The sequence below is a fragment of the Thamnophis elegans genome, chromosome 13, assembly GCF_009769535.1.
Source record: "Thamnophis elegans isolate rThaEle1 chromosome 13, rThaEle1.pri, whole genome shotgun sequence".
NCBI lineage: Eukaryota > Metazoa > Chordata > Lepidosauria > Squamata > Colubridae > Thamnophis > Thamnophis elegans.
Genome location: NC_045553.1, coordinates 5,281,797 through 5,309,422, shown reverse-complemented (window position 1 = coordinate 5,309,422; position 27,626 = coordinate 5,281,797). Strand labels below are relative to the sequence as shown.

General features: G+C 46.3%; 1 protein-coding gene across 2 annotated transcripts in view; it reads right to left on the bottom strand.

Moving 5' to 3' along the window:
• Positions 1-998: 998 nt before the first annotated feature.
• Positions 999-27,626, bottom strand: part of TPCN1 (two pore segment channel 1) — a 29,878-nt gene continuing 3,250 nt past the window's right edge. The window contains exons 2-19 of one of the 2 annotated variants that reach the window (XM_032229988.1): positions 21,808-21,932; positions 21,079-21,255; positions 19,599-19,712; positions 18,738-18,868; positions 17,047-17,135; positions 13,587-13,621; positions 11,868-11,926; positions 10,799-10,898; positions 10,509-10,625; positions 9,927-10,051; positions 8,593-8,641; positions 7,389-7,452; positions 6,684-6,728; positions 6,115-6,171; positions 5,376-5,426; positions 2,883-2,955; positions 2,658-2,765; positions 999-1,119 (exon numbers count right to left, since the gene is read on the bottom strand). In XM_032229988.1, coding sequence (XP_032085879.1) covers positions 1,035-1,119; positions 2,658-2,765; positions 2,883-2,955; positions 5,376-5,426; positions 6,115-6,171; positions 6,684-6,728; positions 7,389-7,452; positions 8,593-8,641; positions 9,927-10,051; positions 10,509-10,625; positions 10,799-10,898; positions 11,868-11,926; positions 13,587-13,621; positions 17,047-17,135; positions 18,738-18,868; positions 19,599-19,712; positions 21,079-21,255; positions 21,808-21,932 — 1,604 coding nt within the window. In that variant the 3' untranslated portion in view covers positions 999-1,034. Of the gene's footprint in view, positions 1,120-2,657; positions 2,766-2,882; positions 2,956-5,375; positions 5,467-6,114; positions 6,172-6,683; positions 6,729-7,388; positions 7,453-8,592; positions 8,642-9,926; positions 10,052-10,508; positions 10,626-10,798; positions 10,899-11,867; positions 11,927-13,586; positions 13,622-17,046; positions 17,136-18,737; positions 18,869-19,598; positions 19,713-21,078; positions 21,256-21,807; positions 21,933-27,626 lie in introns of those variants that run through there. The other variant, XM_032229989.1, reaches the window with a different exon arrangement.

The following is a 27,626-nucleotide window of genomic DNA, read 5'->3' as shown; positions in this document are numbered from 1 at the left end:
GTATGTATGTATATATATATATATATATATATATATATATATATATATATATATAGGTCTCTAGTTGTTCGGGTTTTCTCCCGCGTAGAATTGGAGATGTCTTGGCGACGTTTCGACGAAGTCACATTCGTCATCTTCAGGCTGCTGCTGACTATTTCAGGTTTGGTGTTTCCAGGAGTAGTGGACACTACTCCTGGAAACACCAAACCTGAAATAGTCAGCAGCAGCCTGAAGATGACGAATGTGACTTCGTCGAAACGTCGCCAAGACATCTCCAATTCTACGCGGGAGAAAACCCGAACAACTAGAGACCTACATACTAACACCCGCGAAAACCTCAGAAAACATATATATATATATATATATATATATATATATATATATATATATAGTTAGTCCCTTTATTTATCAGCACAAATACTACATACATACATACATACATACATACATACATACATATGTGGTGTTTTTTTTAAATTTGTGCTGATAAATAAATAAAGGGAGACTAGTATAGATCTATTTCAAGCTATTTAGCTCTCATCAGCTAGCCATACCCTTAATGGGATTCGAACCTGGGTAAGGGTATGGCTAGCTGATGAGAGCTAAATAGCTTGAAATAGATCTATACTAGTCTCCCTTTATTTATTTATCAGCACAAATTTAAAAAAAATAAATATAACAAAAAGGCAACAGTAAAAATATTGGGTTTCTGTCGTGATGGACTCTTGTGACGAGCCGATTGACAGAGAATGGAAGCAATTAGCTTCCTCCCATAATTGGGGCATACCAGGGGTTGTGACTTTATATATATATGTGTATGTGTATGTGTATGTGTATATGCATATGCATAGGCATATGTATATGTGTGTGTATATATATGTGTGTGTGTGTGTGTGTGTGTGTTTTATTTGTGCTGATAAATAAATAAATAAATATATAATGGAAAATAAATAAAAAACTTTTACAATTTTTTAAAAACTTTTTAAAGATATGTAGACTTCAATTCCCCAGCAACCAATCCAGGCAGGAATCTTTCATTCTCTGTACCTGGCCATCCTAGGAAGAAGTTCAAACATCGTATCCAAGACATTCCGGTAACGTTTCTTCAATTTAAATAGCCTGCAATAAGGGAAAGGAAAAATAAATGTGTGAGTTGCCTAGAGCAATCTTTTCCAATCTCAGCAACTTGAAGATATATGGACTTCCAAAGAACTTTAATCGGCATGTTTTAAGATGGGAGGGCGTTTACTCCCAGATTTCCCCCAGGAAGCATGATTTAAGACATGTGGACTGTGAGAAGCAGGAATAGGAAGCTGTTGTATCATAACAGGAGGAGGGGGAGGAGAAGAAGAGGAGGAGGAGAGGAGATGGAGGAGGAGAGGAAGAGGAGAAGGGGAGGAGGAGATGGAGTTGGGGGAGGGAAGGAGATGTAGGAGGAAAGGAAGAGAAGGGGGAGATGGAGAAGAAGAGAAGAAGGAGATGGAGAAAGAGAGGAAGAAGAGAAGGAGATGGAGAAGGAGAAGAAGAGGAGGAGGAGATGGAGGAGAAGAGGAAGAAGAGAAGGGGAGAAGATGGAGAAGAAGAAGAGGAGGAGATGGAGAAGAAGAAGAGGAGAGGAAGAGGAGGAGGAGGAGAAGGGGAGGACGAGATGGAGTTGGGGAAGGGAAGGAGATGGAGGAGGAAAGGAAGAGCAGAAGGAGAGGAGGAGATGGAGAAGAAGAGGAGAAGGAGATGGAGAAGAGGAGGAGATGGAGGAGAAGAGGAAGAAGAGAAGGGGAGAAGATGGAGAAGAAGAAAATGAGGAGAAGAAGAGAAGAAGAAGAGATAGAGGAGGAGGAGATGGAGGAAGAGGAGGAGCTGGGAGGAGAGGAGGAGGAGATGGAGAAGAAGAGGAGGAGATGGAGGAGAGGAAGAAGAGGAGGAGTGGGGGAGCAGGAGATGGAGTTGGGGAAGGGAAGGAGATGGAGGAGGAAAGGAAGAGCAGAAGGAGAGGAGGAGATGGAGAAGAAGAGGAGATGGAGAAGGAGAAGAGGAGGAGATGGAGGAGAAGAGGAAGAAGAGAAGGGGAGAAGATGGAGAAGAAGAAAATGAGGAGATGAAGAGAAGAAGAAGAGATAGAGGAGGAGGAGATGGAGGAAGAGGAGGAGCTGGGAGGAGAGGAGGAGGAGGGGACGGGGGGAGGAGAAGATGGAGAAGAAGAGGAGGAGATGGAGGAGAGGAAGAGGAGGAGGAGAGGGGGAGCAGGAGATGGAGTTGGGGAAGGGAAGGAGATGGAGGAGGAAAGGAAGAGGAGAAGGGGAGGAGGAGATGGAGGAGATGGAGGAGAGGAAGAAGAGAAGGAGATGGAGAAGGAGAAGAAGAGAAGGAGGAGATGGAGGAGAAGAGGAAGAAGAGAAGGGGAGAAGATGGAGAAGAAGAAGAGGAGATGAAGAGGAGAAGAGATAGAGGAGGAGGAGATGGAGGAAGAGGAGGAGATGGAGGAGAGGAGGGGTCGGGGGGGAGGAGGAGGAGATGGAGAAGAAAAAAAAGGAGAAGGAGGTCTTTCTTGCAACCAGGGGTCAAGAACAAGGGATTCTGGGACTTGTAGTTTCTCCGTAGCTAGAAGACACCCCCCCCCCCCAATTCTACAGGTAATCTGACCCATCCTGTATCTTCACCTCAGCAACTGCAGAGGCCGCAGCACAACAATGAAGTAGAAAGGCTCCATATCGAACGCCAGTGCCAGGAGACCCAAAAACGCAAACAAGGTGACAGCAAAATCAAAACTGGGGGAAAAAAGCAGAGAGGGAGAGAGAGAGAAATGGATTTTCTAGCTGGCAGCCGCAAACGGCGTCCCTACAAGCCCCCCCAACGCCAAGTCTCTTAAATGGGGAGATACTTACAGATTCCACCCAGAAGAGAGGTACTCCTTCGGTCCCAGGCCGGTGACTTTCAGCAGCACCTCGACCCCATAGACTGCCAACACAGAAGGGGAAATGCCGTGATTGTGGCTTTTAAACACCGTACGGCGTTGTCCAATAACTATACGGCTTTCCTTTGACAACTTATCTTTTCTCCTCTCTTTTTTTAACTTCTTTTATGGTTCATTTTTTGTCAAGGTACGGAGGATTTAATAGCTGCCAGCGGATGAAAGGTTGTAAGCTGTAATCTGTAAACTGATGCAATGCAAGGCTGATGCCATGAGGCTCATCCATTGCATTTATGGTATAACCCAGGGGTGGGTTCCGGACGGTACGCCCCAGTACGAGCGTACCGGGAGCAGCAGCCACTGTACCGGAATGGTGCTTTGGAGGGCCCACCTGCCCGCCCGTGTTCCTTACCTGTATTTGAGCCAATGTTGCCATTTGCGCACACAGACGCAGCGTACAGCGGGTGCACGATGCTCCGAGCAACTGGAGCATCGCAGGGCGGTGGGTGAACATGCATGTGCAACACGCGTGCACATAGTGGACGCCCGGCCCCGTTGCAGCGTTCCAGTTGCAACGGGATCCAGAACCCACCACTGGTATAACCCTTTAAAGACTCTGATTGGAGGTCCACCTAAGTCTATATATGTGACCACAGATAGATAGATTATTTATCTATCTATCTATCTATCTGTCTGTCTGTCTGTCTATATCTATCTATCTATCTATCTATCTATCTATCTATCTATCTATCTATCTATCTATCTATCTATCTATCTATCTATCTATCTATCTATCTATCTATCTATCTATCTATCTATCTATCTATCTATCTATCTATCTAATCTATCTACCACCAATGGTATAACCCTTTAAAGACTCTGATTGGAGGTCCACCTAAGTCTATATGTGTGACCACAGATACATATCTATATATCTATATATCTACCTATCTATATATCTACCTATCTATATATCTACCTATCTATATATCTACCTACCTATCTACCTATCTATCTATCTATCTATCTATCTATCTATCTATCTATCTATCTATCTATCTATCATCTATCTATCATCTATGATAACTAGAGGGCGTTTCTCTCTTCTCAGCGTGTATTCAGTTCTCTCCTTGTTTCTGTAGTGAATGCTAAGGGAATTTATCTCCTGCATGTATATGTCTGTATATAGTTTGTATATACCATATTTTTCGGAATATAAGACGCACCAGAGTATAAGACGCAGCAAAGTTTTGAAGAGAAAAAATTTTTAAAAAAGTTTTTGCACTCTGCAAACCCCACCACCACCAAAATGGCCCGTTTTTCGCGGAAACGGGCCCGTTTTTTTTTCCTTTCAAAAACAGGGCATGAATAGCCCTTAGGAGGCTTATAGAGTGCTCCTGGGGGGGGGGTGCCCCCCCAAAAAACAAGCAGAAAATGGCCCGTTTTTTGTGAAAAAAAGGGCATGGATAGCCTTTAGGAAGCTTATAGAGTGCAGCTGGAAGTTGTGGGGGCAAAAAAAGGGCCGTTTTTTGCTCATTGCTGCCCCCAGCCACAAGGAGCTCTCTGAAAGCCTCCTAAAAGCTATGCATAGCCATTTTGGTGAAGGGGGCAAAGTTTCAGGAGGCATAAAATGCTATATTTAGTGTATGATGCACGCAGATTTTCAGCCTCTTTTTTGAGGGAAAAAGGTGCGTCTTATATTCCGAAAACTACGGTAAACCACTGTTAATTGTCTTAAGGCCCTGTGTGCTGTATTTGCTCCTGGGTTTATCGCATAATACTTAGTCACGCTGCCAAAACTCTGACATATTTTACACACGTATTTATCAGAGGTGGGTTGCTCCTGGTTTTACTACTGATTCGCATCCCGCGAGCAGCTCAATGTAAATTGTCCTTTGCGCATGCGCAGAAAAAATTACAGTAAAACTGAACACACACAAGTGCTACAAAACAACATGCTGACAACGGCAGTGGTGACCGGGGAACTGATTCAGGGACGTGGCCAGCCTGGGTTGCTGCCGGTTCTGCGACCCAGGCCAAAATATCACTACCGGTTTGGCTGAACCGGGCCGAACGGGGAGCAACCTATCTCTGGTATTTATGTATCTGTCACAGAGTACCATATTTTTTTCTATTAGTACCCCAGTGTTTTGTCGTCGTAACCCCTTGCAGGGTGGAGTCGGGGCAACTGAATGCAGTGTTGACTGGCCAGATGCCTTTCCTGTCGCCAATGCGGAGTTTTGTTCGGCAGATATATTCTCATTGTGCCCAGAGAAAGAACATCCTCTACCTAGGATTGAACCCACAGCCTCTTGATCGTGAGGTCCACCTCTAGGCCACCACACTACTCTGTTCCCCAATGTCTTGTACTCAATTTATTCTTTTCCTCCAAGGTGTCAACCTTTTTATTCTCTCAAGGTGCCTCCAGACGCCTTCTGTGGGAAACCAAAGTCGCTAAAGAACTTACTTGTGAGGAACATGATGTAACTCCAGGGGACGTCGCGAGAAAAGATTCCATCTGGGGGGAAAAAACACCGCAGTGTTCTGAGCCAGGCTTCCTTAGAAAGCAAGAAGCAAAACCCCTTTTATTTACACGACTGTGAATTCCTTCCATTCACAGTCAGCAAGGCTTGGCAAACAGTCTTTCCGAGGAAGGTTTATCCACACGAACCTTATCTCGTCTGGAGATCTGCCAAATAACTAATTTCCAAGCACAGGACAAGGCAATACTTGGCACTTAACTCTTATAATCACAAACAGAACATTCCACTCTTGAACTGGCCGAAGAAATGAATTGTTTACTGCAAAAGCCCCCTCCCCATTCGCTCCACTTTTGTGTCCTATGGGAGGGGCCAATCACTTCCAAGGCGTGGCTTTACTCCCAAGTCGACCCTGCTTTTTTAGTTGCTCATCTTCTGGCAGCTCTGCTCATGCGCCCACTGGGAACAGGCTCCAGCTGTTCCTCTGCCTCGCTGCTGTCTAGCTCCCTCTCTGCCTCCGACGCAGAGCCCTCGTCTGAGCTTCCCCCAGCCCCCAGGACTGGCCCATGTTCCTCCCCAACCTCCTCACTCTCCGACTCTGCTGCCAACTTCGCTGGCTGCCGGCGGGCCGCAACCAGCAGAAAGTTTCAGGGAATGGCTGAAACCGCGTCAGAAGGAAGGGAAGGTGGCCTCAATCAGCAGACATTCAATTACGTTGTGTCGTACCTCGTAACATGAAGGTTTCCACCAGAATCCAGAGACCATTGACAGCCACCAGAACATCTGCAAGACACAACAGAAGACGACAGCGTTTTCAAACAAGGCCCTCTGTGGCACAAACATCGTTGGCGAGATGGACCTGTGGAGGACTCCACAACCTTTGGGTCAATGTTCCTTCAACAACCTCGGCCGAGCCGAGGTGGCGCAGTGGTTAGAGTGCAGTACTGCAGGCTACTTCAGCTGACTGCTAGTTCGGCAGTTCGGCTGTTCAAATCTCACCGGCTCAGGGTTGACTCAGCCCTTCCATCCTTCCGAGGTGGGTAAAATGAGGACCCGGATTGTTGGGGGCAATATGCTGACTCTGTAAACCGCTTAGAGAGGGCTGAAAGCCCTATGAAGCGATATATGTCTAACTGCTATTGCTAACAATGCTTACTCTCCTCCTCCAGTATTTCACCCTCTTTTTGGGGGGAGAAAAAGGTGCATCTTATACTCTGAAAAATACTGTAATACGCTGCGTAAATCTAACCCTCACCCTCACCCACCACCCCCAAACAGAGTGGAGACTTACTTACACATGCCATATTGGAAAGCCCGAGAATTCACTAATATGTTAATACCTGTTGAAAGGAAGGAGAGAGAAGGAAAAACAATTAAACACTTTTTTAAAAAACAACAACACATCTTTCTTGCTGGTTTCTTCGAAATACCCCCGACAGGTATCTTCTCCCTTTTTCCTCACAGACAAGAATTGGTTGCCTTATTCTCCAAAGCCCCTGAAGGCAGGACAAGAAGCAATGGGTGGAAACTAATCAAGGAGAGAAGCAACTTAGAACTAAGGAGAAATTTCCTGACAGGGAGAACAATTAAGCAGTGGAACAGAAGTTGACTCCAGAAGTTGTGAATGCTCCAACACTGGAAGTTTTTAAGGAGATGTTGGATAGCCATTTGTCTGAAGTGGTGTTGGGTTTCCTGCCTAGGCAGGGGGTTGGACTAGAAGACCTCCAAGGTCCCTTCCAGCCCTATGATTCTATGTTCTATAGCAGTGTTTCTCAACCCGGATTGTTGTTGGGGGCAATATGCTGACTCTGTAAAACCGCTTAGAGAGGCCTGAAAGGCCTATGAAGCGGTATATAAGTCTACTGTTATATATTACCTTGGCAACTTGAAGATGTCTGGACTTCAACTTCCAGAATTCCAGTTCTGGGAGTTGAAGTCCGGACATCTTCAAGTTGCCAAGGTTGAGAAACACTGTTCTATAGAAATGCAGAGTTTTTCACCTTTAAAAATAAGAAAAGCCGTCCCTGGAAGATCATCAAACCAATGTTCTCGGTTCCTCTTGGCCTGGGGAAAAAAGAAAGGAAACCACAGTCAGCATTGGTTCATTTTCATGACTGGGCTAGAGGATCTTTGAGATCTCTTTTCCCTCCAGGATTCATTCCTTCCTTCCTTCTCTTTCCTTCTTCCCCCCTCCCTCCATTCCCTCCTCTCTTCCTTCCTTCCTTTCCTTCCCCCCTCCATCCTCTCTCCCTCCTTCCTTCCCTTATTTCTTCCTTCGTTCCTCCCTCTCTCCCTTTCCTTTCTTCCTCTCTCCCACCCTTTCATTTTCTTTCCTTCTTCCTTCCCTCCTCTCTTCCTGGTTTCTTCCCTCCTTTCCTTCCATTATTTCTTCCTTCGTTCCTCCCTTCCTCTCCTTCCTTCCCTCTTTCCTTTCTTCCTCTCTTCCACCCCTTCCTTTCCTTCTTCCTCCCCACCTTCCTCTCTCTCTCTCTTTCCTTCCCTTATTTCTTCCTTCGTTCCTCCCTCCCTCTCCTTCCTTCCCTCTTCCCTCCTCTCCTTCCTTATTTCTTCCTTCGTTCCTCCCTCCCTCTCCTTCCTTCCCTCTTTTCTTATCTTCCCTCCCTCCCTCCCGCTTTCCTTTCTTCCTCTCTCACACCCCTTCCTTTCCTTCTTCCTCCCTTCCTCTCTTCCTCATTCCTTCCCCCCTTTCCTCCCTCCCTCCCCTCCTTCCTTATTTCTTCCTTCATTCCTCCCTCCCTCTCCTTCCTTCTTCCCTCCTCTCCTTCCTTATTTCTTCCTTCGTTCCTCCCTCCCTCTCCTTCCTTCCCTCTTCCCTCCTCTCCTTCCTTATTTCTTCCTTCGTTCCTCCCTCCCTCTCCTTCCTTCCCTCTTCCCTCCTCTCCTTCCTTATTTCTTCCTTCGTTCCTCCCTCCCTCTCCTTCCTTCCCTCCTCTCCTTCCTTATTTCTTCCTTCGTTCCTCCCTCCCTCACCTTCCTTCCCTCTTTTCTTATCTTCATTCCCTCCCTTTCTTCCTTTTTCATCTCCAATCCCTTCCTTTCTTCCACCCACTCATCCATAAATCTCCCCAGCGTTTGTTCTCCACAGCGTGTCCCTTTGGTTCTTCCTCATTCTAGGGGCTCACCTCCCATCCATCACCCCCTGAACCAAAGACACCCCAAACAACCCCCAACTTGACAGCTTACCTTCCATTTCAAACCAGCCACTTCGTAGAAACTGTACATATCTTTCAAACTGAAACAGACAAAGGTGTGTAATTGTGTATGTGTGCATGCGAGCATTCCATTCTCCGGCTCAAACACGTCTTCAGATTTTGACAATCGGATTCCCAACCCCCAAGAATTCAAGGTTGAAGGGCCCCGTCCCAGATTTAAAATAAAAAGTCTGAGCAAAAGTTTGCAACGCTCGTGTCATGCCGACTTGGCTAAGGGAGAGCTAAAAATAAGGACTGCTGCATGGTTAGCTTTGCTGGTGAGAGCTTGCAAAAAACGGGAAGCAAATCTTGAAGCCAAGATTTTCTTCCTTTTCTAAGAATATTTCACTGCTAGGAAAAAATAAAGGTTCCCCTCGCACATATGTACTAGTCGTTCCTGACTCTAGGGGGCGGTGCTCATCGCCGTTTCAAAGCCAAAGAGCCAGCACTGTCCGAAGACGTCTCCGTGGTCATGTGGCTGGCATGACTCAATGCCGAAGGCGCACGGAACGCTGTTCCCTTCCCACCAAAGGCGGTTCCTATTTTTCTACTTGCATTTTTTACGGGCTTCCGAACTGCTAGGTTGGCAGAAGCTGGGACAAGTCACGGGAGCTCCCTCCGTTACGCGGCGCTAGGGTTCGTGCCAAGATATCTTCAAGGCCGTTTCCCCCAAGTGTGGAATGTTACAAACCAAAACCCCTCGGAGTTCCCAAAGCATCCCAGCGGCATCTCATTGGCTGGGTTTGGGCTGGTTATGGCGGGAGGGATGAGACCAAAAGAAATAGTTTTGCACAGGCTTGACTGTCTTGTCAAATTTCCTAAAGATGCCCTAATTGAATCATAATTATCGAGTCAAGTTCTTAATACAAAATCAGTGTTGCATTAGGCAATATCTGTTCGCAGTCAAGCCTGTGCTTTGTTTGATTTAGTTCTGAACTTTACCCCCGTTACAATCACGTTACCCTATAGATGCACCCCTCCGAAACCAGCTGCAGTAATCTGAGATCCGACTCCAGTATGCGACAGTATGCGCGGAATGCACTCCCACTCATTGTGTCCCCGTGACAACACAGAGAGTTGACATTTGTCTTGTTGGGTGGTGAAACTCAGATCCCACCTGACTTCCAGCCTCTCAGTAAAAGTACCTTTCATCTCAACCAAACGGGAGTCGAGGGTTTCTCTTCTCTAAGGGATCAGACTAGGGCAGGTCTGACACAAAAGTTTTGAAGTTCTGCAATTGGTTTGGGGAAAAGAAAGTTTCAGATTCTTTCCATCTTCTTCCATGGCGCAGGAAACACACACACAGACACACCCGTCTGTCCTTACCTGACCAAAGGGCTGTTGCTTTGACTCAGTGCTTTGAAAGTCAGATAACGGTCTCGGACGCTCATCCGGGGCGCATAGAAGCGCATCAGGCCATCAAACTGCTTGAAAGCGACCCCCGCGGGTCTCTAGGGACAAACAAAGGAAGTTACGCGGAGGACATACAGCCTCACCCTAGTTTTATCAATTTCTCAAAGTTACAACGGCCCTGAGAAAAGTAAACCTATGACCATTTTTCACACTTACGACCACTGCGTCCGAAGATGCTCCCGTGGTCACGTGGACGGCATGACTCAATGCCAAAGGCGCACAGAACGCTGTTCCCTTCCCACCAAAGGTGGTTCCTATTTCTTCTACTTGCATTTTTAACCTGCTTTCGAACTGCTAGCTTGGCAGAAGCTGGGACAAGTCATGGGAGCTCACTCCGTTACGCAGCGCTGGGGATTCGAACTGCCAACCCCCTTTCTGATCGACAAGCTCAGCGTCTTTAGCCCCTGAGCCACAGCCCCTCAAATACTGGATGTCTGCCATCAATTAGTCTCACAGCTCATCATCCCTCCCCAGGTGTGTCCAGGACCCCCATACCTGTTTGCTAATCAGCAGGCGGTAGGCATGCTGGATGGCGGTGCGCTTGTGAAGCAACAGTGATCGGAACTTCATTTTTTCAATGTTACTGAAGGTGTCAAAGACGACAGCCAGGAGCTACGGGAGATTATAAAAAAAAAAAAGAAGAATAATCTCGAACTGCGTTGCAAAGTCAGGTGAGAAGATACGATTTCCCAGGAAGAGGAGTAGAAAGCATAAGCAGCAACGGTGCTGAAGGCCCAGTTTTAAAGCAGGAAGAAAGGTGGCCAAAAGATGGAGACGGTACTCACCAAATTCATAATGAAGTACAACTCGATGGAAAGATACACAATGAAAAAGACACAGGACCATGGGTTTCGGGAATAAGAAGGCATCATCACGTCGGGAAAACTGTTCCAAGAGAGAGAGAGAGAGAGAGAGAGAGAGATGAAAAGAGAAGCAACTTGGGAGTTAAGGAGAAACTTCCTAACAGCCAGGACAATTAACCGGTGGAACAGTTTACCACCAGAAATTGTGGGTGCTTCACCACTGGAGGTTTTTTTCCAGAAGAGACTGGACAGTCACTTGTCTGGAATGGTCTAGGGTTTCCGGCCTGAGGAGGGGGTTGGACTAGAAGACCTCCAAGGTCCCTTCCAATTCTTCTATTCTATTCTATTCCATTCCTAATCTACTCCCATTTCTTTTCTATTTCTATTTTATTCTATTCTTATTCTATTTTATATACAAAAGTATGCATATACCCACATATATTATGCATTCATGTGATTCTACCTCTCTGTGGATGCAGGGGGGTTGGGCTAGAAGACCTCCAAGGTCCCTTCTATTCTATTCTATTCTATTCTATTCTATTCTATTCCATTCCTAATCTACTCCTATTTCTTTTCTATTTCTATTTTATTCTATTCTTATTCTATTTTATATACAAAGTATGCATATACCCATATATATTATCCATTCATGTGATTCTACCTCTCTGTGGATGCAGGGGGGTTGGGCTAGAAGACCTCCAAGGTCCCTTCTATTCTATTCTATTCCATTCCTAATCTACTCCTATTTCTTTTCTATTTCTATTTTATTCTCTTCTTATTCTATTTTATATACAAAAGTATGCATATACCCATATATATTATCCATTCATGTGATTCTACCTCTCTGTGGATGCAGGGGGGTTGGGCTAGAAGACCTCCAAGGTCCCGTCCAACTCTTGTTATTCTGATTCAGGAGGGAGGGCCTTTATCCACCCACTTTCACCTTTTATCCACCTTAATACGCGCTTCAGGAAAAGGAATGTGGCTAGTTTCCCTCTGCCCTCCCACCGCCATCACCTCTAGTGTGGCTCCACAAGAACCCAAGTCTTACTTGGCAGTCGTGAGAAGAACGAAAAGATTCACCAGGCTGTTCTCCAAAGTGTTGAAATACTGCAAAAACAAGAAGAAAAAACCCCATAAAACACGAGGAAAAAGAAGAATGAAACAGTCGCTTCTGAATCGACAATTTCAGATGGTGGCCTGAAAGGATCTCAAATGCCTCTTCAGTTTAGCAAAAAGAGACAGGTAACATTGACTGGACACCCCCCCCCCCCATTTTGCTTTTAATTCTTCATTTTTGTTACAGGTAATGAGTGGTGCAGTGGCCTAGAGGAGGAGCTTTCGCCTCACACTCAACAGGCTGTGAGTTCAATCCTAGGTAGAGGCAGATATTTCTCTCTCTGGGCACAATGACAATTTATCTCCCGAACAAAACTCTGTAGTGGTGACCGGAAAGGGCATCCGGCCAGTAAGCACTCAGCTATATTCGGTTGCCCAGGATTCCATCCCACAAGGGATTATATGGGGTTATTCGAAGAGGATAATTTTTTTTTATACAGGTAATCCTCAACTTACAACTTCAGGGACCGTTCGGGCCTGGGAAAAAAGTAACTTACGACGGTTTTTCACACAAGGTCATAAAATTGGGCCCGACTCATTTCAGCAACCACGTTGCTTAGCAACAGAAATTCTGGTCCCAATGGCAGCTGTAAGAAGACAACGGCCAGCATTTCTCTACGGCCCCTCATGACTAATTCTCGTGTTAGGTTTTCCTTGCTTCGGGAAGAACTGGAAACTCCACGCTGTAACTTTGCGGGCTAAGCATGTCACCAGTTCCTCTTTTGCAAAACAGTGAAGCAAAACGATGCCAATCAGAGTTGGCATTTTAAGTCCTGCGCGGGTGACACCTTTCTTTATTTAAAAAGGGGGAAGGAAATGGAGCCAAATTGAGAGCCACAATTGCTTGACCCAACTGTATTTTTCGGAATATAAGACGCACCTTTGCCCCCCTCCCCTAAAAGAGGGTGAAATTTTGGATGCGTCTTATACACTGAATGTAGCCCCACCCACCCACCCTTGCGGTAAATGGGGCTTCCGGAAGCTACAATAGGGCATAGCAATCCCTGTAGCCTGAAACAGCTGATGATCGGGAGGCTCACTTAAATTGAAAGTGAAACTTGCTGTTTGCTCCACCAGGCAAAATGCTGGGAGGCAGAAGCAGGATTTTTTTTTCTCGTGCTAATCAGGCTGTTTGCTGCAAGGAGGCAAGTCAATAACTATAAATGCCTATAGAAGGTTCAAATTATTAGACTTATTCTTTAAAGATTGCTTTATTGTTGTTCTAGGCAGCTTAACAAAATGAAGATTTTTAAAAATAAATGCTTGAACTGAAGTGGCCCTGTGCTATTTTATCTTCTTTTAAGTAGCAGAGAATAACGTATACTTCCAGAAAGCCACATCAATTTTAACAGCATCTGGACAAGTATAGCCTCAAATGTAACACTACAAACAGTGCATATTGTCTGTACTGTTTGCTGTTTGTTGCAAGGAGGCAAATTTCTGGGAGGCAGAAGCAGATTTTTTTCCTTGTTTTCCTCCCCAAAAGCTAGGTGCGTCTTATACTTCGGCGCGTCTTATACTCCAAAAAATACGATAATTTAGAACTGCCTATTTGCTGGAATCCACTGAAACTTCAACAAGTTGTTTAAAGGTTTCCCCTATTAAGATTTGTGGTGTTCCAAAGAACAGTCAAGAGTGCTGGTTTACTTACAGGGTCCAATTTATTGGGAGAGAAGAGATAAAATCCTAGAAGAAAGAGAGAAGAACAGAGGAAGATCAAACAGATTACATCTATAAAGTGTTACCGAAAAAAAGAAAATATTGCAGCTAAGATCACATATGCACAATGCTGAGTAAACCCAGAAACCCTTGCAGATGACACTATAATTTTAAAAATTCTGGAATGTGCAGAGATGGATAGGTTAACCCTAACAATTAAAGGAAGAGACTATTTTACAACATGGGAACTATTCTATAAATGGTAAAATGACAGATATTGAGGTTAGGGGAATGGAATTAGATGAAATATAGTTTATAGGAGAAAGAAAAACAGGTGAGTGAATATTTTTGACGGTTATATAATCGATTCTACAATGGAAGATAATATATGTTATAATATGATTGAGGTTATCAGATATTTGTTTATAGATATATGATTATAATGACGATGATGAGGTTTGCATGCACTCTGGACACACTGCTCGACATAGAAAGGAAATGTATGATATAAAGCAATAAAAATATATTTTAAAAAAAGAATTATTTGTAGCTCTGGGTTGAAATGAGGGGCCCTTGGAGGGAATGAAGATAAGAAAAGAGGGAAGGAAGGAGAGGGAGGGAGTAACGAAGGAAGAAATAAGGAAGGAGAGGAGGGAAGAGGGAAGGAAGGAGAGGGAGGGAGGAATGAAGGAAGAAATAAGGAAGGAGGGGAGGGAGGGAGGGAGGAAAGGGGGGAAGGAATGAGGAAGAGAGGAAGGAAGGGAGGAAGAAGGAAAGGAAGGGGTATGAGAGAGGAAGAAAGGAAAGCGAGAGGGAGGGAGGGAAGATAAGAAAAGAGGGAAGGAAGGAGAGGGAGGGAGGAACGAAGTTGGGTGAAATGTAGCCATAACGACATTCTTCTTAGAAACTCAAGGTCATCTTTGTCTCTGCACCTGGCCGGAACTGGATGGGTGGAATCTGTCTTCGTGGCAGGGGAAGACTGGAGCTTCTGATGAACTTCTGGGTGCTGGATCTTGAACTTTCAACTGGGTGGGGAAAACCTGGAAGCTTTCAGATTCGGGTTTCCCCAGATGTGTCAACATGACATCTCTAATAAAGTGGAACTTTGAGGAAACACAAGTCTGGGAGTTTTATTTCATTGGGGGTGTTTTTTTTTTGAACCCTGACATTCCAGACGTTTCATGGCCAAAACTAGGTAACATAATTCATGCCAGGGCAAAACTCACTTAACAAAATCTGTCACTTAGCAACGGAAATCCTGGGCTCAATTCCGGTCGTAAATCCAGGATTACCTGTATTGAATAATCTCTCCTTGGAAGTTAGCCCGGTGTCACGTTCCGTGCATACAAACAGAGATTCAGTTTGGCGTTTGGTGAAAAACTTTTATCTCTATCTAACAAACTACGTGGTAACCAGCACTAAATGACAATGATACAAAGGTAATCAAATCCAAGTCGGTTCTAACCCCATCAACCCTGTCCATGACCAAGAGAAAATACGAACAGGAGTGGGATTCAGCTGGTTCGGGCGAACCGTATGTTAATTTTAATGTGGTTTGCCGAACCAGCAATTACAAGGACCGGCTGACCACGCCTACCTGACCCCTCCCAGGAGTCTCCACGCGGACCATTTTGGATGCCAGGTAAGTGCAGGATCCGCGCAGAGGCGCTGGGAGGGCAAAAAACAAGCCTCTTGGAAGTACCGGAAGCCCAAAAATGGTTCTCTTTCCAGAGCCTGCGGGAGGCTGTTTTCACCCTTCCAGAGGCTCGACGAAGGCTTCCAGAGCCTTTGGAGGGCGAAATACACACACTCGCACACCCCGCCGTGGTGCAGGAAGGACAACTAGGCCATGCGCCCATGGCCACGCCCACCCAGCAACTTGGCCAAGAACCGGTGGCTAAAATTTTCCAATCGCACCCCCAAATATGATGTCCCTTGTTCTGTGGTGTTGCAATGCACACTGGGAGGTGTTGGTACCTCCACCACAACGAAACACAGACATGCCTGCATTGCGACGTCTCGACACACCTCCTTTTTTTTTTATTTTTAATTTTTAGACAAACAGACAAACAAGACATAAAACCCTCTTTCATTACATACAACGTGTTTTTTGGTTACAAGGTTTTTGGGCATCCTTTCCATAGTCATCACTTGCAATTTATATGTAATCACATATTATCGAATCAAATATGTTCATATACATTACTATCATTGTACCTCATTTGTTTGACTATCACTATTCATTCCTTCATTTTCAACGAGATATACTAAATGTTGGGATCATTTATATTATAACAATTCATTACATCATCTTCAATCTACCCAATAATAATGTATCATTGTTATATTCAATATCATTCTATTATTCTTGTATTGATAACATTCTCTAGCATCTTTCATTTCCATGTTTTTTTTAATCTAACCATTGGTAAAATAAATCCCATGTCTTATAAAATTTTTTATCTTCTTGTTCTCTAATTTCAAATGTCAATTTACTCATTTCTGCACATTCCATTATTTTGTACATAACTTCCTCCTGCGTTGGTATTTTCTCATTTTTCCAATTTTTAGCAATTCTAGCTGCCGTTAACACATTTACAATCAAATATTTCAATTCTCTATTGTATGTTTCCAGTATAAAAAGATTTCTGTTTTAAAGACTATATGTTTTTGTATCTCGACCAGTGGTGGGTTTCAAAATTTTTTAGAACCTCTTCTGTAGGTGTGGCCTGCTTTGTGGGAGTGGCTTGCCGGCTATGTGACCGGGTGGGAGTGGCTTTCTGGCCATGTGTCCGGGTGGGAGTGGCTTGCCAGCCATGTGACTGGGTGGGCGTGACCAACTTGTAAAATGTGGTGAAACTCACTTAACAACGCTCTTGCTTAGCAACCAAAATGTTGGCTCAGGAACTCTGGCATTTGAAGCACGCAAGTCTTAAAGCTGTCAAGTTACAAGACCCTTGCACCCCTAACCCTTTAGGAAAAAAAAAACCCAGGGGTGTTCAAACTTGACAGCTTTAAGACTTGTGGACTTCAACTCCCAGAATTCCTCCTCCAGTCATGGCTCAGGAACTCTGGCATTGAAGCGTGCAAGTCTTAAAGCTGTCAAGTTACAAGACTCTTGCACCACTAACCCTTTAGAAAAAAAACAAAACCCAAGGGTATTCAAAGTTGACAGCTTTAAGACTTGTGTACTTCAACTCCCAGCATTCCTCCTCTCGCTCTTCATCTTGATGATGTGCGGACGGGCGGGGGGAGGGAGCTGGAACCGGTTCTAAACGGCACTGGAGATTTGTGGAACCTCTTCTATAAATGAGGTTAGAACTGACAGGAACCCACTCCTGATCTTGCCACACCTTCTGTCCAGCTCTCTGGACTGCAAATATTTCTGCCTTTTCCGAAAGTGTTTCGCCTTAAACAAATGAATAAGAAGGGTGAGAAAAAAAAATCCATACCCAAAATCGCAAAGATGACCATGAAGAAAAGCAAAAGAAGGAGAATATCAATGAAGGGAGGCAGAGACTGGAAAATCTGACGTAGGTTTCTGGAAAACACAAGACCAAAAGAAAAAACAACAGAAAAGAAAAAATCTCTCCACGCATCAATTATTATTCTATCCCTTAAAAACATCCAGTGAGATTCCAAGAAAGTAAAACTCCACCATTGTTTAAAGTTCGCTGGGCTAAACTTGCAAACAAATACATTTCAGAATGAATTCTTGGAGAAAAAAACTTGATACTTCCCTCAACTTTTTTTTAAAAAGGAGTGTGTGTGTGTGTGTGTGTGTGTGTGTGTAATTCCCTTGACAAATACGGCAAGACACTTTGTAAAACGGGGCAAAACTCACAACAAAATCTTGCCCGCAGCGTCGTAAACCTAACTGGCCACCACTTTTGATCGTCCGTCAAAAGGACGACCCGATTCGCTTAACAAACACATTGCGAACTCAACAACTGCGGTGCTTCGCGTCACAACAGGGGGCGAGAGAGGTTTGTACAACGGGGCCCAAACTCACATCACAAGAGGTCACACTTAGTGACGGAAGTTTCAGGCGGCATTTCGTTCCTAACGCCAAGGACTCGCCTGGGACTTTGGGAACTCTTGAGGAGGAGCTGTCTTCGCCCTCTTTCTCTCACACACATCGTATCTGGGGCCGGATGTCCTCTTACTTTTCTGGAATGCAACCCCCTCCCTCCTTCTGGGGAATTTACCCCCCCCTCACTAAATTCCACCCCATCGAAGGAAAAACTGGACGATTCAGATTAATGAACCCATTTGGCATCTATAATTCAGCAACAAGCTGTGGCTCAAACCTCCAGTTAGTAGCCTTCAGGGTTTGACTCCAATCAACCCGACACAAATTAAAAACGAGCAAAAAACGGCCTGTTCTTCGTGAAAACGGGCCCGTTTTTTGTCAAAAATTGCATACATAGCCTTATGGCGGCTTATAGAGTGCTGCTGGGGGCTGGGGGGGGCAAAAAACGACCCTTTTTTGTTCATTTCTGCCCTCCCCAGCCCCCGGGAGCTCTCTGAAAGCCTCCAAAAGTGTATGCACGGCCATTTTGGTGAAGGGGGCGGGGCTTCGGGAGGGGAAAAAATGTATTCGGTGTATAAGACGCACCCAGATTTTCAGCCTCTTTTTTGAGGGGAAAAAGCTGCGTCTTATACTCCGAAAAATACGGTAGTTAAGGACCAGCCTGCTGAGTGTCAGCGGCCAAAATGGGATGCTGGGGGCAGAGGTGGCATTCTGCTGGTTCACCTCAGTTCGGGAGAAGCAGTAGCGGCAGCGGGAGGCTCCGCCCACTCTCCCAGACGCCTTCACAAAAGGTTCTGCGCATACACAGAAGTGCTGGGCGTGCATGCTCCCAGTCCTAAACCAGGAGCAAAGATAAGAGGACACCATTACTGGCTGGGGGCGGCTATGCACGGCCCCCGCGTGCTCCGTTTTTGGCCTGGATGGCCTCCTGCAGCACTCTGCCAGATAAAGTGAGGGCCCCGTGCTGCAGGTAGCCGTCCAGGTCAAAAAACGGGGCATACCCCCAATTTATAAAATTCTTCATCGAACAGCAAGGGAAAAGAGAAACGGCAGCCTCCTTGCCAAGGGCATCGCGCCAGCCTGGGACAGAGACAACCTAACCCATTTTACCTTCGCACGGCGCCACAATAACGACAATCCACCAGGAAGATGCACCGCAAGGCTCGGGTGATGCGAAGGTGGGACGTCTGGCGCACCAAGACCACGACCGCTTCTACAAACTGCAGGAAGAGGACGCAGGTCTGCAGCGGGAGGAAAAGATAAGAGAAAGGCATCGGGTGTGGTGGAATGCAGCCTGGATTCCCAGGATCCTCCAGAAGGGGTGGAGCTTAAATAGTTTTGGATGGGAGGGAGAGAGTGAAGGCGGATCCTCTTTAGCAATTCTCAGGGTATACAGCATGGGTGAAATCCAGCAGGTTCTGGAGATCAGTAGTGGAAATTTTGAGTAGTTTGGAAAACCGGTAGTGGAAATTTTGAGTAGTTGGAGAACCGGTAGCGGAAATTTTGAGTAGTTCGGAAAACTGGTAGCAGAAATTTTGAGTAGTTGGAGAATCGGTAGTGGAAATTTTGAGTAGTTCGGAAAATCAGTAGCGGAAATTTTGAGTAGTTTGGATAACTGGTAGCGGAAATTTTGAGTAGTTGGAGAACTGGTAGCGGAAATTTTGAGTAGTTGGAGAACCGGTAGCGGAAATTTTGAGTAGTTCGGAGAATTAGCAAATGCTACATCTGGCTGGCCCAAGAGTGCGGCGGGAATGGGGATTTTACTTTTGAACTGCTAGGTTGGCAGAAGCTGGGGCAAGTAACAGGAGCTCACTCCGTTACATGCTGCTAGGGATTCGAACCGCCGAGCTTTCTGATCAACAAGCTGAGTGGTTTAGTGTCTTAACCACCGAGCCACCACGTCCCTTTAGGTGGGATATATTTCCAGGTAAAAACATCAGCCAAGTTCAAGTGAGGTAGGTAAAGCCTTACCTTAACCATGGTCCTTTTGTGCCGGATGTAGGTATGGCCGCCCAGCCATCTTAATTTCATGGAGAGTTCGAACAACACAACGGTCAAGGCGAACAGTTCCAAGGTGGCATGGACCTGAAACCGGAAGGGGGAAGAGTGAGAGGTGCATGCGCACAGTTGCCAGACAAAGGGAAGAGCTAAAGAACAGGGGTTGACTTGGGAGGAAAGCCACAGGGGGACGGTGAATGGCCCCTCCCAGAGGAAATAAAAGAGGAACGAAAGGGGAGTGGAGTTTGCAGGAGTTTGCATGTTCCTTCGCTCATTCGTAAAAAACCAAACAGCTCCTGCCTTGAGCAGGGGGGTAGACTAGATGATCTCTGTCCTGCCTTGAGGTGGACTAGATCACAGGTCTCCGACCTTGGCAACTTTTAAGACTTGTGAACTTCAACTCCCAGAATCCCTCAGCCAGCAAAGCAAAGCAAAACAATCTAGAAGATGAAGTCCACAAGAGTTGCCAAGGTTGGAGATCCATAGACTAGATGATCTTTGAGGACCCTTCCAGCCCCAGGATTCTACATTCGGGGCTCTCCAAAATCAAAGGCAACTTTTAAGGCTTGAACACCTCATTCCTACAGCCTTGTCTTACTCGTTGTGTAGTACGCTGCGTGGCTTTTACCCTTCCCATCTTCCTCCTTTCTCAACCACTTATCTTTCCTACTATCTTCTCCTCTTGGTATCTTATGATTTATCACTTGTGGTTTGTATCTTGCGGGCGAACGATTGCAACTATGATCTGTCACCTTTGTTGTTTGTAAGTATTGTGGCCTGCCAGCGGCCAGCAGATCTGGCGGCAGATTCGGACAGTGAGGAGGTTGGGGAGGAACATGGGCCAGTCCTGGAGTCTGGGGAAGGCTCTGATGAGGGCTCTGTGTCGGAGGCAGAGAGGGGGCCAGAGCCGTATGCCAGTTATCAGCTGCCTTCGGAGTCGGACATCAGTGAGGCAGAAGAACAGCAGGAGCCTGTTCCCAGTATGCACATACACAGAGTTGCCAGACAAAGGGAACAGCTAAAGAACAGGGGCGGACTTGAGAGTAAGGCCACAGGGGGACGGTGAATGGCCCCACCCAGAGGAAATAAAAGAGGAACGAAAGGGGAGTGGAGTTTGCAGGAGGCAATTAGTTCGCTTCATTGGCTCGCGACTCTCTGAGACTCCTTGCCAAGTTCTGCAGATCTCGGCCTGGCAGCTCTCCAAGCCAGATAAGGTCTGTGACCGTAAATTCTCCCTCAAAAGACTTTGCTGGATGTGAATGAGTGGAATTCACAGCCAATTAATAAAAGGGTTTTTTGTCGGGACCAGGAGTTGGCTTCATGCTCTCGGGAAGCCTCGGTCAGAACACGCCCACCATCCCTCCTATGAACAAGGGGTTTGGGTTTGGGGAGGAAGTCCCCACTATGTCCTTTGATCCTCCCGCCCCCTTCTCCTTCCCTTTGAACCACGTACGTAAATGCCCAGGCGGAATATGGCCACGGCGGGGGCTTCACATAGCGACAGCAACAAGAGCAACAGCGCCGTGGTGAGCTCCATCAGGTAGAAGAGATGGTTGTGGACGAAGAGGTAGGAAGCAAGGGCTTTGGGGTCCTTGGGATGAGTGACGAATTTATCATTGTTCTCGCCTTCCTGGAATGTTTAAGAAGAAGAAAAGAAAAACCACCTAGTTATGGCGCAAGCCCCAAACACAGCCACTCCTCGACTTCCGACCCCAATGGAGCCTTAAAATGTTGCTAAGCGAGACAGTGGTTAAAGGAAGGACGCCTCATTTTACAACCTTCCCGGCAACAGTTGATGTCAGGTTCTGAAGGATTAATGAAAACAGCCAAACACAGAGATGATTTGAAAGTATTTTAACTTGTTCCTACACCTTGTGACCCAGAGGGAAAACCACCCGGCAATTAATCATGGATTGTTAGCAGGAGTTTTGTAGTTTCTTCGGCTGAAGATTGTGGAGGAGGGAAGGTGAGTCTTGGCAACTGGCCCAGTTTCCTCCCCTGAATGGCAGCTCCAGGCCTCTGGGCTGGCCGGAGCGGACAGTTGTTGGGATGGGTGGACTTCCCAATTCCCGGAATTCTTAGCGCCCATTCTTCAGGCTGGAGGAGGGCGGTTTCTGGGACGCTCCCCCTCCCCGTCCTCCTTCATTTTTTCCAACCCCCCCAAGCAAAAATTAGGGCCCACCTGTAGATAAATGGCAGCTTCCTGGTAGTTTATTTCCCAAGTCCGTCTTCCGCGATCCCACGGAGAACACCGTTCTCCCGTCACTGGGCTGGACATATCATGGATCTCGTCGTAATTGAGGCCATCTGGATGGGAAGCAGGAAGGATAGGTTGTAAGCTCCATTTCTGGCCTCTTTGTTCCTAAGACATTCCCTCCCCAAGGAAGGCGAGGCCCTTGTCAGGTTCAAATTATGATGGAGGCGTCTGAGCGAGAAGTCCGTGTCTCCGGAAACTTGTCAAGTTCCTAGACCTCATGAAGAAAAAGGAGGTCACCTAGTGGGGCTGGGCTGAATTCTCAGAAACTCCCATCTTATGTTTATGTTGAGTGCAGCCAAGAAGATATTCCACAGACAAAATAATAATAATTAAAAAAAAAAACACTAAAAGTTAACAGTTAAGATTTGTTTCTCTTCTTTTGGCAATTTTGTGGTTGCAACTTTGATTCCTCTTTTGTCCCTGTAGACATTTTAAACTCAAAACATTCGGCTGTGTTTATTTTCTCTTTTTTTAAGAAAAAGGTTATTTAATTTCAGCCAGCAAAGATGATGAGGGGACTGGAGGCTAAAAATATAGGAAGAACGGTTGCAGGAATTGATATATATCTAGTTTAATGAAAAATAGGACTAGGGGAGACATGATAGCAGCCTTCCAATATCTCAGGGGTTGCCCCAAAGAAGAGGGAGTCAAGCTATTCTCCAAGGCACCTGAGGGCAGGACACAGATTAGGCCTCCTCAGAATTCCATCAGCCGGCCAGTGTCGACTGGCGACTACCCGGAGGAGAGCCTTCTCTGTGGCTGCTCCCACCCTCTGGAACGAACTCCCCGTGGAGATTCGAACCCTCACCACCCTCCAGGCCTTCCGCAAAGCCCTTAAAACCTGGCTGTTCTGACAGGCCTGGGGCTAAAGAGCTGTTGCCCCCCCGTCTTGAATGGTATGACTGTTGTATGTTTTTAAATTATGCATTGTTTTGTGTTGTTTTAATTTTTTGTTTGTATCCCCCTTCTCTGGTTTGAGTTGTGAGCCGCCCTGAGTCCCCTTCGGGGGAAAAGGGCAGCATATAAAACAAACAAACAAACAAACAAACAAACAAACAAACAAGAAGCAATGGGTGGAAACTAATCAAGGAGAGAAGCAACTTAGAACTAAGGAGAAATTTCCTGACAGGGAGAACAATTAATTAGTGGAACAGAAGTTGCCTCCAGAAGTTGTGAATGCCTCAACACTGGAAGTCTTTAAGAAGATGTTGGATAGCCATTTGTCTGAAACGGTGTAGGGTTTCCTGCCTAGGCAGGGGGTTGGACTAGAAGATCTCCAAGGTCCCTTTCCAACTCTGCTATTATATTTGTATGTTTTCATCCAGCACCAGCACGGTGGCTGATGCCTTTCGTTGGGTCAACCGCACCATCGGGAACAAGACGGTGGTGGACCAAGGCTATTACTATCTCAACAACTTCGACAACATTTTGGACAGTTTCGGTAAGCGCTCCAGCTACCGTCTCCCTCCCTCCTTTTCATTCAAGTTGTGAATGCTCCAACACTGGGAGTTTTTAAGAAGCGATTGGACAACCAATTGTCTTAAATGATACAGGGTCTCAAAAACGGTACTTTGCACTTCTCACATCACAACGTTGGAAAAAGCACATTTCCTCATTAGAGACGTCATTAGGACTGAAACGGAAGGATGCATACAGAATAACAGAATTGGAAGGGACCCTGGAGGTCTTCTAGTCCAACCCCCTGCCCGAGCAGGAGACCTGATGCCGTTCCAGACAAAAAGGCTTGTCCAGGCTCTTCTTAAAAACCTCCGGGGATGGAGCACGCACAGCCTCTGGAGGTTAAGCGGTTCCATTGTTTAATTATTCAGGGAATGTCTCTCCTTAGATAAAGGCTGCTTCTCTCCTCATTTAGTTTCCTTCCGTTGCTTCTTGTCCTGCCTTCAGGTGCTTTGGAAAATAGATTGACACACAAACACACCCCTTAATAGAATAACAAGAGTTGGAAGGGACCCTCAGAGGTCTTCTAGTCCCCAACCTTTCGGACCTCAGGGGCCACTAAATTCATAATTTTAAATCCCGCAAACCACGAATATGATCTGCCTAATGACCGGCCGGGTGGGTGTGGCTAGCTGGTCACATGACTGGGTGGGTGTGGCTGACTGGGTGATGTCACTCACATCGAGGGGCACCTCAAAAGTCTCTACTCGCCCCTCCCCTCCCAGCCCCTCCTCGCCTGCTCCGCCCGGGCTCCTTAGGGCCCCAACAGGGAGCAGTTGCTGGAGCTAAGCAGCCCCCAGGAGAAAGAGTTGGCAAAACAGCTCAGTTCAAATTGGATCTGGCCGAGAAGGAGGCTCAGCAGAAGCACCTCACTGAGGACTAGGAGCATAGGCTTTCCAAGCAGAGGGAAGACCTGCGGGAATGCAAGGCCAGGTGCCGGCGCCTGGAGGCTCAGCAGGCTGAGATGGTCAGCCACTTCCAGGCCATGATGTAGTCCCACTGGAACGAGGCCCTCTGGCTCTTCCCCACCAGCGGCTTTTCCCTCCAGCCTTCGCCCAAAGCCCCCCACCAGGAGGCCAAAGCAGACCCCAAGTGGGAATTTCTGCCCCGCTCCGACCCGCACAAAAAGACCCCAAAGAGGGAGACTCTGCAGCAACACAAGCGTTCATTGCATGTATCCCTCCCAGGGGCCGCAGTTTGAGGACCCCTGATTTAGTGCAATATCAAAAAGGCAAAGGATTTTTCTGCGGACCACCCAGATTTTCTCACAAACCACCAACAATGATCCACAGATCACTAATTGTTGGCCACTGTTCTAGTCCAACCCCTCTGCTGGAGAGGGAGACCCAACGCCATTCCAGACAATTGCCTGCCCAATTTCTTCTTAAAAAACCTCCAGGAATGGAGCATTCAGAAGTGCCAGGGACCTCCGAACCCATTTCCCCTTGCAAAGCTTTGCAAAAATTCTTGGCTTCCCTCCCCGCCCCCCGGTTTGCACAAAGGAATGAATATACGTCCAAGATGCACATTGCATCTTGTCTGGTTGCTCTGGGAACAGGTGGAAATCACACACACACACACACACACTCACAAACACACACACACACACACACACACACACACAGAGCATCCTAAGCTGACAACCCGCGCATACGAAATGACAGAAACTTTTCAGCAGCGTCTGGTCACTCTGCCCTTGCTGGAGCTGACTCAGAAACCAGCAGAACAAATGTGGGAACGACAACGAGGTGTGTGTGTGTGTGTGGGCGGGGGGAACACCTAGAATGTCACGGCTTCCAGGAAACGGGATCCAGCAAGGATTAATTAACATCCCCTTCATGATCCTCCCAGTTTTCTCTTTTTAATACTTGCTGATTTTCCAGGATGCAGAGAGACAGACACACACACGGGGGGGGGGGGGGGAGGGAAAGCAGGAGGGAAGGAAGGCGAATGGAAAAAGTAAAAGAGACAGAGAGACAGAGACAGAGAAAGGAGGAGAGGGAGAAAGGGGAAAGGCAGAAGGGAATGGAAAAAGTAAGAGAGGGAGAGAGAAAGAGGAAATGCAGGAGGGAAGAGAAAAAGTAAAAGAGAGAGGGAGAGAAAGAGAGAGGGAGAAAGAGAGAGAGGGAGAGAGAAAGAGGAAAGGCAGGAGGGAAGAGAAAAAGTAAAAGAGAGAGGGAGAGAAAGAGAGAGAGGGAGAAAGAGAGAGAGGGAGAGAGAAAGAGGAAAGGCAGGAGGGAAGGACTGGGAATGGAAAAAGTAAAAGCGAGAGAGAGAGGAAGAGAGAGAGGCCAGGATTAATTAAGTCTTTTTAATCAGGCATCCAAAAATCGGATTGGCTGAGCAAAATCCCCTTTGCCAACCTGCAGACAATCCTCATTTTACAGCCAGAATGGAGCCCAGAATTTCTGCTGCTACGTGGAACATTGGTTAATTTGAGTTCCGCCTCGTTTCACGAGCTTCCCTGCCACGGTTGTTAAGTGAAATGCTGAGGTTGTTAAGTGAGTAAAAGGGGGGGTGAAGTGAATTCAGCTTCCCCATTGGCTCGGCAGGAGGTCGTAAAAGGGGATCACGACACCCCGCAACCGTCACCAATACGAGTCAGTGGCCAAGCATCTCAATTTTGATCACCTGACCAGGAAACCTTGCAACAGACGTTAAGTGTGAACAACAGTCGTAAGTCCATTTTTTCAATGCCGTTGTAAACTTTGAACATGAGCTGTTGTAAGTCAAGGTGCCTACACCCATAATGCAACATGCGTGTGACACACAAACCCTGCGTGGCCTGCCGCCCTGCGCACGCACCTCTGCCTCGTTTTGGGCCTAGCGGGGCCCCCTGAAGCCTCCTGGGACCGAAAACGGGGCTGTGGGGGCGCCCCAGCGCACGCCGGCTCATCTCCCGCATGCGCCTTGCCTTGGGCGCATACGTGGCAGAGACTCAAAAATCAGTTGACTAGTGGGTAGAGCACGCGCATGCGCGGTGGAACTGAGTTCGGCAACGCCTCGTGTGCTCACAGAGAGGGTCTCCGCGTGCTCCAGGTTTGCCATCCCGGAGTTAGACCGAACTGGCTTTTAGGAATTCACTACTCAGAGACAACAACAGGAGCACTTTACTTGAGTGGGCTGGATGCTTCGCAGGAGCAGATGTACTGTGGCATTTTCTTACTTCCTTTGGGCCACATTTATATTTTTCCCGCCTCCGTGTTGTGAATCACCCCATCCTCCTCTTTGCTGGGGAAAATCTCTTTCTAGGGACTCGAGGAGTCAAATCAAAGGGTTTTTTTTAAAAAAAATTAAAAATAATAATAATCTATTCTTTTGTTCCTAGCTTTGCAACCCCAGAGCATGATAGCCACAGTCCCTCGGCTAGCATGCAGAGTGGTGGAATAAAAATCGGAGGGTGTTTTTTTAAAAAATAAATAAATAAATAAATAAATAAATAAATAATTACAAAATGGATTTTTAAATTTTGAACTGGGTTTTCTTTTCTTTTAAATCAGATTTTCCCCGAATCTGATTTTAATAAAATGCTTTTGGAGTAACCAAAAAAAAAAAATCTATCTAAAGATAATATTCTATTTAAGATACATTAGTAATTTAGTTTGGGACGCAGTGGCTCAGAAGCTGAGCTTGTCGATCAGAAAGGTCGGAGGTTTGGCGGTTCGAATCCCGAGCGCCGCCTAACGGGAGGGAGCTCCCGTGACTTGTCCCAGCTTCTGCCAACCTAGCAGTTCGAAAGCCCGTAATAAATGCAAGTAGAGAAATAGGAACCATCTTTGGTGGGAAGGGAACAGCGTTCGGTGAGCCTTCGGCGTTGAGTCATGCTGGCCACATGACCACAGAGACATCTTCGGACAGCGCTGGCTCTTCGGCTTTGAAACGGAGATGAGCACTGTCCCCTAGAGTCGGGAACGACTAGCACATATGTGCGAAGGGAACCTTTACCTTTACCTTAATAATTTAGTTTATTTGGCATGAAATGGAGCGTAGTTAGGCTGCATATTCTGCACTATTGCCCTTTAAAAAAAATCATGATTTGAATCAAGTTGATTTAAATCAAGCCTTCTTACTAGTGATTTAAATCGACTGGATTTAAATCAAGTCCACCCTGAGTGACAAAATCACTTTCTCCCCATTCCTTTAAATCAAGTTGATTTAAATCAAGCCTTTTTACTAGTGATTTAAATCGTGATTCAAATCGACTGGATTTAAATCAAATCCACCCTGAGTGACAAAATCACCCCCCCTATTCCTTTAAATCAAGTTGATTTAAATCAAGCCTTTTT